Raw genomic sequence first — 10,372 nt, forward strand, 5'->3', positions numbered from 1 at the left:
GTCAAAACGGACAAATCATCAAAGGGGCCGAAGTCCTGCCTCAAGGAAGCAAGACTTTTCATGACAAGTCGCATTCCCATGCCCCTCGTTATGCCAGATAACAATACGTTGTTGATTGGCTATTGTGTTTGGCCCAAATTGCACCGAAAAACAACACGCACTCAAAAGTTGTTGGGATAGTATGCACCGTGATGTGGCTCTCACTATCGTAATCCAGCCGCAAAATCTTTTCGCGAGAGGCAAAGCATATTTATAAGTGAAGTGTTTCGGCCAAATGTAAGAATGAGAAAAGAAAAAGTTATCTTGAGACGACTCATTATTCTACTGCATGAGAACGCGTACTTAAAATGACAATTGTTTTAGATTTTTTACCGCGTTGTATTGCATATTTGATGTTTGCCCAAGACGGCCGTGCTGAGAAATGTACAGGGATGGCAGAAGCACGTGCAGAGCTATTGTACTAATAATTACACCTTTTGTTTTCTTCAAAATGTCTCTGACTTGTCGCGACAATTTTGTTTTTGTAAAAAATGTGTTTGCTTCACTGGATTGTCTGCGTCGTTTGTAATTGGAAAAGTAATTACTTTCAGTGGTTTTAGTTTTTCGACACTCAACTAAAAACTGTTCCATCAAAAAATACAAAGTAAGTACCCAGGAATTCCGTTAACCCGACCGCTTAACGCAGGCAAAGTTGGTCGCATTAACGATCAAGAGGGTTCCACGGTTAAAATTAACTAGAATAGACTTGAAATTGATTATGAACAAATTAAACATAAATTGCAGTAAATAAACCGACAGGTTGGAGAATTCATCAGCTCTGAGTGAGGGCTTGGATAGGGTTTTTTTAACTACCAAAATTTTTACTGTCAACTGAGAAACAACGCGTTTTTAACTGATTCCTGAGATCTTCAAAATTTACTGATCTGAACTTTTAACTATTGGCTGGGAAATCGCCAACTAATTATTTAAATACTCAACTACTCTCATTAAGACCCTCCTAATGTCTCTCCTAGTTCTATTCTGTCAAACTAATAAGTACCTACGAGTCAATGAGGAATGCGTTTATAATAACGCGCGACACCCAGATCACTTATATAAAGTAACGCAACGCTTGTAACGCTTTTGCGTTGCGTTACTCAGTCACAAGTGACCGGTTTTACTTCCTTGAACCAGTCATCTGGGTAAAGATACTTCTGGATTTCAATTCCTTCCCTCGGAACTGGCATCTTAAAGTTCCCGAACGGAACCGCTGGGCACGGTTTTTCTACTAATCGTGCAGGAAATGTATCGTGGAGATTATAATTTAACGCGAAAATCCATGTCTCTAAACCGGCTCTTTTCATCCACTCGCCATACCTATATAAAGCGAACAAGTCGACTTTTATATGCGGCAGGTCGTTGCTATAAACTTTCATCACGTTGCTCGTAAACCATCGTTTATAATAAACTTTCAGCCCTTTCGCCTCAAACGCCGATAAAAACTCCTTGAAATCCATCGTCGCAAACGTCCCCGAACCGTTAAAACCGATGTCCACGTCGTTATCCCACGCGAGGGGTCCTTTAGCACGGACCGCGCCGAAGACTGAACCATACATCAGCCAGTGCTCTATACCAAAATCATCCAGGATCTTGTGTACGGTTTCCGTCATGTTTAGAAGCTGGTCTTTTTGTTTGCTGTCGAGATACTCACAAGGTTGAGCGGCAAATAAAGGATGATTTCCAGTATAAAGACCGTAGTTTCTCAAGTTCATTATTGTATAGAGAGTTATTAAGACCATGAGAAAAATAGACAACACTATGTATCGACAGCGACACTTGGAGATCAATCGGCAAGTTGAGTCTGCAGCCTGCATTCTGTTTTCAATTCTTCACGACAAATACACTCGCATACAGACAGTAGCGTTACCAACTGAATAGTGTTTGGTAGTTCAGTGAGCGTCAGGTGCCAGTTGATGTAATTTACCGTAAGGGCGTTGGCCTGTTGGATAATTAAAATGAAGTTGGTAAGTAGGGTTTTATATACTTGGTGGCCTAATTGTTAGCGCGCTCGACACCGAGTCTAACGGCCCGGGTTCGAGGCCTGGCTGGGGTGCTGCGTTGTGTTCTTGGGCAAGACACTTTACTCTCACAGTGCCTCTCTCCATCCAGGTGTATAAATGGGTACCGGCGAATTTACTGCTGGGGGATAACCCTGTGATGGACTAGCATCCCATCCTGGAGGGAGTAGAAATACTCCTAGTCGCATAATGCTACGGAAACCGGGATAAGCTCCGGCTGTATGGGCCACGGACTTTACCTTACCTTTTACCAATGTACTCGGTATACAATGCTCTCTTGTGCTAAAGCTTGAAATATCACACGCCCAGTAAAATTACGATAAACCTACCGAAATTAAGCCCTTCGGAAAATACCCCCGCCAAATCTTAGACGCAAAATCCTTCTGATAGCCCTCCTTCGATGGACACGGAAGACGCCAAAAATGCATTGTGTGAATAACTTTCCAAGTTTTTAATCAACTATCCCGGCTGGAACTTTGCACCAATAAAGAACTCGCCATTCTCTAAAATCCTATGTTTTTAGTTTTTGGCATTTTTAGCGGGAAATGACGTCACAAAATTGGCCCCAAAGTTTGGCTTGAGTAATATGCGATATCTTTTGGCTCTGGTATTCATTATCATATATAACCATACACTAGAACAAAAGAACAACTAATAACTAACACCAGAACAACTAACAACTGAATGCCCGGCCCTTCAATGCCCACAAAACTTACACTGGAACACTTTGCGAAGATCTGACTAAGATTGTACTTGCCATTTTCAGAAAATTTCCGAGGATTGTCCGACGGCTATTCCGGCGAACGTCATCGATCAATTTCCGAAATTTTCCTGAAAAGTTATCTGGAAACCATCCGAATGCGTTCAAAACATTTTCAAAGATCGTTGTATATCGGCAAAAGAATTCCAAAAATTCCCGAGATCCGAACTCTTTCGACTGTGCACAAAATATACACCAAAAAAAAACTGGTCAATTTTGCGAACTTGGCTATGAAATACACAGATATGATGAACGACGATAAACTCTCGGTTGATATTAGAACAAGTCATATTTATTTCGAAATTATGACGGCTTTCTTGACTTTCTATTAGCTTCACTCTTCATGCAATGATATAAAACTGTTTTACATGAAATAAGAATGAGAAATGAACATACCTTTATTAAAACTTGTTCCACAAAGTTGAACTACGAAACAGAACGAAATATTAGTCACTTATAAATTAAACTGTGCAGAGTAATCGCGACAAAATGAAGAAAAATATATATTTGAATGACAAGAAAGAAAAAACTTTCAAGAAAAAACTTAAGGCAAATAAGAGTCTCTTAAAATCTATCAGTTTCACTAAAGCGTCTTGCTGCGTTTCTAACAAATCTCTGGACTTCATATATTTTTAATTTATTCATTCATTTATCTTTTTACTGTATATTGTTATTAATTCATCTATTTTACCTATCATTATTTATTCAGATATTGTAAATAAATTTTGGATTATGTATTATATAGGATCTTATTGTAATTTATTATTTTAGATAGTGCAGGTCCACATCAGGACTTAACTTCTTGCCAATTATTTTGTAACCTGCTTTATCAAATAAACCATGTATGTATGTATGTATGTATGTACAAAACGAAACGTTTATATAACTTACTGTAGATTCAATATCACTAAAACATGATTAACCAATTTGTTTATTTACGACTTCAAATATATTTAGCTTTTTAAATTTCACCTTTGTTTGAGAATTTACTCCGCGAACGCCGTTTCGTCAATGTTCCTTCGTCAAATAAACCTCTTTAGCTTCGTTTGTTTGTTGTCCCATTTCAGACTACGTGATGTTTAATACCTTTGAGAATTCTCTCTTTCAAATCGAAATACATTCACGTTAAAATGAATGAATAACTTTCAAATAGACGAACAATCTCTGGAGAATACACATGATCTGAAATGAGCAATTTACATACGTAGCTAAAGAGGTTTATTGGTCTGCATTGGTTTCCTTTCTGTCCAACGTTCCACTTGAAATGTTCCGTTTTGTCATTTGACGTGGTTCCTTTGTTAAACTTTCTATAGCCGCCTCTTTAGCAAGTCAATATTCTTTTATACGCACATTTCATGCTTTGCATTTTTATAAAACAACTGAATATTTTTTCGGGTGAATAAACAGATTAGCATTTGAAGCAAATCGACCATTTTACAGTTTGGGTATATAAAAAAAGTAAGAAATAGCCTGCGAGCAGGCTCACGTTGGGGCACGCGCGAATATACCTTGGGGCACACGCGAGTGGCGAGCGTAGCGATAAGGCGGGGAGTGGCGCCAATAAAGTGAGCCTGCTTTGATCTCTGTATATTTTTCATTTCTGCTTTGCCTGAGCAAAGTAAAATACCATTGGCCAAAAGGCGAGAAAGGTGAGAAAACTGTCAATCTGTTTTGTTTGATGAGGTGCGATCAGATCCCCATGGGCCATGGAGTCGTTCAGTTTGCCGCGGGTTGTCGGAAATCAGTCGTCAACAATCAGCAATATTATGGAGAGAGAGTCGAGTGCGTGTATTTCTAATGCTTCAGCGAAGTTCTAGTCTGTTTTTGCTAACCTAAAAAAGGAGCAGGACATGCTGTTAAAAGTTTGTTGATGAACCGAGATGTACTCGCCGTTTTGCTTGAATAGGTCTTCGCTTTCTTCGCATTCGATTTCCCTTTCCGCAGCCCTTTACTGAGCTACAAACGAATACAGCTCGTGCATATTTCTTATTTTCCGTGCACAAGCCTGGCAAACTCTATCGGATTTATTCGCGGAGGCTGTCACTTGTAAACCAACATATTAGCATAGTTAAGCGAGGATAACACCGGCGAAACCTTTCTGCTTTGACGCTTGAAAGGAATTTTCTGTTGCGATCACACGAGCCGACTCTCCATATTGGACTTTTAACGAACACGCACACAATCGGCAGAAATCTCTAACCGAAGGAAGAAGAGGTTTTTTCAACGCTTGCTTTATTTCTTCGGTGTAGCATTCACAACCGACATTATGGAAAGTTTGCATTGGAAATTTTCCCGATAAATCTGAAACTATCAGGCTTATTCGCTGTCAACGTTCCTGTCAAACTTCTATTTCCGGTGAAACTTAATTGACTTATCAGTGTTCTTGCGATTTCCGGGGTGGAAGTGAAAAATTAGCAGAGTTCGATGCAGGCTCACTCGCGGCTTCGCCGCTCACGTGTAGCTCTCGTGCGTGCCCCAAGGTGAGCCTAAGTAGAAAGGGTTTTAAGCGGCCTTCACACGACAAACTAAAGTTGGCAAGCTCGTGTTGGCAAACTTAAGTTGGTGCGAGTGAATATTTGGTGCGAGTGAATATTTGGGTTAGAGTTAGGGTTAGGGTTAGGGTTAGCTTTAGGGTTAGGGTTAGTGTTAGGGTTAGTGTTAGGGTTAGCTTTAGGGTTAGGGTTAGGGCATACTAACCCTAAAGCTAACCCTAACCCTAACCCTAACTCTAACCCAAATATTCACTCGCACCAAATATTCACTCGCACCAACTTAAGTTTGCCAACACGAGCTTGCCAACTTTAGTTTGTCGTGTGAAGGCCGCTTAAAACCCTTTCTACTTAGGCTCACCTTGGGGCACGCACGAGAGCTACACGTGAGCGGCGAAGCCGCGAGTGAGCCTGCATCGAACTCTGCTAATTTTTCACTTCCACCCCGGAAATCGCAAGAACACTGATAAGTCAATTAAGTTTCACCGGAAATAGAAGTTTGACAGGAACGTTGACAGCGAATAAGCCTGATAGTTTCAGATTTATCGGGAAAATTTCCAATGCAAACTTTCCATAATGTCGGTTGTGAATGCTACACCGAAGAAATAAAGCAAGCGTTGAAAAAACCTCTTCTTCCTTCGGTTAGAGATTTCTGCCGATTGTGTGCGTGTTCGTTAAAAGTCCAATATGGAGAGTCGGCTCGTGTGATCGCAACAGAAAATTCCTTTCAAGCGTCAAAGCAGAAAGGTTTCGCCGGTGTTATCCTCGCTTAACTATGCTAATATGTTGGTTTACAAGTGACAGCCTCCGCGAATAAATCCGATAGAGTTTGCCAGGCTTGTGCACGGAAAATAAGAAATATGCACGAGCTGTATTCGTTTGTAGCTCAGTAAAGGGCTGCGGAAAGGGAAATCGAATGCGAAGAAAGCGAAGACCTATTCAAGCAAAACGGCGAGTACATCTCGGTTCATCAACAAACTTTTAACAGCATGTCCTGCTCCTTTTTTAGGTTAGCAAAAACAGACTAGAACTTCGCTGAAGCATTAGAAATACACGCACTCGACTCTCTCTCCATAATATTGCTGATTGTTGACGACTGATTTCCGACAACCCGCGGCAAACTGAACGACTCCATGGCCCATGGGGATCTGATCGCACCTCATCAGACAAAACAGATTGACAGTTTTCTCACCTTTCTCGCCTTTTGGCCAATGGTATTTCACTTTGCTCAGGCAAAGCAGAAATGAAAAATATACAGAGATCAAAGCAGGCTCACTTTATTGGCGCCACTCCCCGCCTTATCGCTACGCTCGCCACTCGCGTGTGCCCCAAGGTATATTCGCGCGTGCCCCAACGTGAGCCTGCTCGCAGGCTATTTCTTACTTTTTTTTATATACCCAAACTGTAAAATGGTCGATTTGCTTCAAATGCTAATCTGTTTATTCACCCGAAAAAATATTCAGTTGTTTTATAAAAATGCAAAGCATGAAATGTGCGTATAAAAGAATATTGACTTGCTAAAGAGGCGGCTATAGAAAGTTTAACAAAGGAACCACGTCAAATGACAAAACGGAACATTTCAAGTGGAACGTTGGACAGAAAGGAAACCAATGCAGACCAATAAACCTCTTTAGCTACGTATGTAAATTGCTCATTTCAGATCATGTGTATTCTCCAGAGATTGTTCGTCTATTTGAAAGTTATTCATTCATTTTAACGTGAATGTATTTCGATTTGAAAGAGAGAATTCTCAAAGGTATTAAACATCACGTAGTCTGAAATGGGACAACAAACAAACGAAGCTAAAGAGGTTTATTTGACGAAGGAACATTGACGAAACTGCGTTCGCGGAGTAAATTCTCAAACAAAGGTGAAATTTAAAAAGCTAAATATATTTGAAGTCGTAAATAAACAAATTGGTTAATCATGTTTTAGTGATATTGAATCTACAGTAAGTTATATAAACGTTTCGTTTTGTCATTCAAATATATTTTTCTTCATTTTGTCGCGATGACTCTGCACAGTTTAATTTATAAGTGACTAATATTTCGTTCTGTTTCGTAGTTCAACTTTGTGGAACAAGTTTTAATAAAGGTATGTTCATTTCTCATTCTTATTTCATGTAAAACAGTTTTATATCATTGCATGAAGAGTGAAGCTAATAGAAAGTCAAGAAAGCCGTCATAATTTCGAAATAAATATGACTTGTTCTAATATCAACCGAGAGTTTATCGCCGTTCATCATATCTGTGTATTTCATAGCCAAGTTCGCAAAATTGACCAGTTTTTTTTTGGTGTATATTTTGTGCACAGTCGAAAGAGTTCGGATCTCGGGAATTTTTGGAATTCTTTTGCCGATATACAACGATCTTTGAAAATGTTTTGAACGCATTCGGATGGTTTCCAGATAACTTTTCAGGAAAATTTCGGAAATTGATCGATGACGTTCGCCGGAATAGCCGTCGGACAATCCTCGGAAATTTTCTGAAAATGGCAAGTACAATCTTAGTCAGATCTTCGCAAAGTGTTCCAGTGTAAGTTTTGTGGGCATTGAAGGGCCGGGCATTCAGTTGTTAGTTGTTCTGGTGTTAGTTATTAGTTGTTCTTTTGTTCTAGTGTATGGTTATATATGATAATGAATACCAGAGCCAAAAGATATCGCATATTACTCAAGCCAAACTTTGGGGCCAATTTTGTGACGTCATTTCCCGCTAAAAATGCCAAAAACTAAAAACATAGGATTTTAGAGAATGGCGAGTTCTTTATTGGTGCAAAGTTCCAGCCGGGATAGTTGATTAAAAACTTGGAAAGTTATTCACACAATGCATTTTTGGCGTCTTCCGTGTCCATCGAAGGAGGGCTATCAGAAGGATTTTGCGTCTAAGATTTGGCGGGGGTATTTTCCGAAGGGCTTAATTTCGGTAGGTTTATCGTAATTTTACTGGGCGTGTGATATTTCAAGCTTTAGCACAAGAGAGCATTGTATACCGAGTACATTGGTAAAAGGTAAGGTAAAGTCCGTGGCCCATACAGCCGGAGCTTATCCCGGTTTCCGTAGCATTATGCGACTAGGAGTATTTCTACTCCCTCCAGGATGGGATGCTAGTCCATCACAGGGTTATCCCCCAGCAGTAAATTCGCCGGTACCCATTTATACACCTGGATGGAGAGAGGCACTGTGAGAGTAAAGTGTCTTGCCCAAGAACACAACGCAGCACCCCAGCCAGGCCTCGAACCCGGGCCGTTAGACTCGGTGTCGAGCGCGCTAACAATTAGGCCACCAAGTATATAAAACCGTACTTACCAACTTCATTTTAATTATCCAACAGGCCAACGCCCTTACGGTAAATTTAATCAACTGGCACCAAACGCTTCACTGAACTACCAAACACTATTCAGTTGGTAACGCTACTGTCTGTATGCGAGTGTATTTGTCGTGAAGAATTGAAAACAGAATGCAGGCTGCAGACTCAACTTGCCGATTGATCTCCAAGTGTCGCTGTCGATACATAGTGTTGTCTATTTTTCTCATGGTCTTAATAACTCTCTATACAATAATGAACTTGAGAAACTACGGTCTTTATACTGGAAATCATCCTTTCTTTGCCGCTCAACCTTGTGAGTATCTCGACAGCAAACAAAAAGACCAGCTTCTAAACATGGCGGAAACCGTACACAAGATCCTGGATGATTTTGGTATAGAGCACTGGCTGATGTATGGTTCTGTCTTCGGCGCGGTCCGTGCTAAAGGACCCCTCGCGTGGGATAACGACGTGGACATCGGTTTTAACGGTTCGGGGACGTTTGCGACGATGGATTTCAAGGAGTTTTTATTGGCGTTTGATGCAAAAGGGCTGAAAGTGTATTATAAACGATGGTTTACGAGCAACGTGATGAAAGTTTATAGCAACGACCTGCCGCATATAAAAGTCGACTTGTTCGCTTTATATAGGTACGGCGAGTGGATGAAAAGAGCCGGTTTAGAGACGTGGATTTTCGCGTTAAATTATAATCTACACGATACATTTCCTGCACGATTAGTAAAAAAACCGTGCCCAGAGGTTCCGTTTGGTAACTTTAAGATGCCTGTTCCAAGGGAAGGAATTGAAATCCAGAAGTATCTATACCCAGATGACTGGTTCAAGGAAGTAAAACCGGTCACCTGTGACTGAATAACGCAACGCAAAAGCGTTACAAGCGTTGCGTTACTTAATATACGTGACCTGCATGTCGCGCGTTATTATAAACGCATTCCTCGTTGACTCGTAGGTACTCATTAGTTTGACAGAATAGAACTAGGAGAGACATTAGGAGGGTCTTGATGGGAGTAGTTGAACATTAAAATAATCAGTTGGCGATTTCCCAGCCAATAGTTTAAAGTTCAGATCAGTAAATTTTGCAGTTCTCAGGTATCAGTTTAAAAACGCGTTGTTTCTCAGATGGCAGTAAAAATTTTGGTAGTTAAAAAAATCCTATCCAAGCCCTCACTCAGAGATGATGTATTACCAACCTGTCGGTTTATTTACTGCAATTTATGTTTAATTTGTTCATATTTAATTTGAAGTCTAGTCTAGTTAATTTTAACCGTCGAACCCTCTTTGCCTGGAATATTAGCTCGGCTCTTTTTCGTTACCTGGTTAAGTTGTGGGTTAATGGAATTCCAGTGTAAATTACTTTGTATTTATTGATTGAGTGGTTTTTAATTGAGTGACAAAAAGCTAAAGCCATTGATCTAAAAGTAATCACTCTAGCCAATCTCAAAGGACGCGGACAATCCAGTAAACCAATCAAAATTAAACTCGAGGCAAACACATGCAGCCGGTGCGGAGCGCGGGAAAACGTGTGTGAGCGAGTCACGCTTGGTTTTGGATTTCTGATTGGATAAGAAAGTGGCGCGAGATTTTTAAACCAATCACTAAGCGTTGTAATGCAAAACCAAAGCAAATTCGAATTACTTTTGACACTCGACCTGAAAACCATTCAAATTGAAAATCAATCAATCGTTTTTGTTGTTGTTTGTCTGTTCAACAGACTCTTACAAATCTATTATTTACTTCAATTGTCGA

General features: G+C 40.2%; 2 protein-coding genes across 3 annotated transcripts; one reads left to right on the top strand and one right to left on the bottom strand.

The window, feature by feature from the left end:
* Nucleotides 1-688: 688 nt before the first annotated feature.
* Nucleotides 689-4,277, bottom strand: LOC144631125 (uncharacterized). Of its 2 annotated transcripts, XM_078489514.1 has the most exons (3): nt 3,790-4,277; nt 3,214-3,243; nt 689-1,978 (listed from the first exon to the last, which is right to left on the bottom strand). In XM_078489514.1, the coding sequence occupies exon 3, from the start codon at nt 1,851-1,853 to the stop codon at nt 1,137-1,139; it is 717 nt and encodes a 238-aa protein (XP_078345640.1). In that variant the 5' UTR covers nt 1,854-1,978; nt 3,214-3,243; nt 3,790-4,277; the 3' UTR covers nt 689-1,136. The 2 variants fall into 2 exon arrangements, with proteins under 2 accessions (XP_078345640.1, XP_078345639.1); XM_078489513.1 differs by lacking the exon at nt 3,790-4,277 and having other exon boundaries at nt 3,214-3,318.
* Nucleotides 4,278-6,696: 2,419 nt separating this feature from the next.
* LOC144631126 (uncharacterized) lies at nt 6,697-10,023 on the top strand. The gene is made up of 2 exons (XM_078489515.1): nt 6,697-7,400; nt 8,636-10,023. Exon 2 carries the CDS (start codon nt 8,762-8,764, stop codon nt 9,476-9,478), a length of 717 nt encoding a protein of 238 aa, XP_078345641.1. The 5' UTR covers nt 6,697-7,400; nt 8,636-8,761; the 3' UTR covers nt 9,479-10,023.
* The last annotated feature ends 349 nt before the right edge of the window (nt 10,024-10,372 follow it).

The sequence above is a fragment of the Oculina patagonica genome, chromosome 11 (genome assembly GCF_052425735.1).
Source record: "Oculina patagonica isolate OP01 chromosome 11, crgOcupat, whole genome shotgun sequence".
Taxonomy (NCBI): Eukaryota; Metazoa; Cnidaria; class Anthozoa; order Scleractinia; family Oculinidae; genus Oculina; species Oculina patagonica.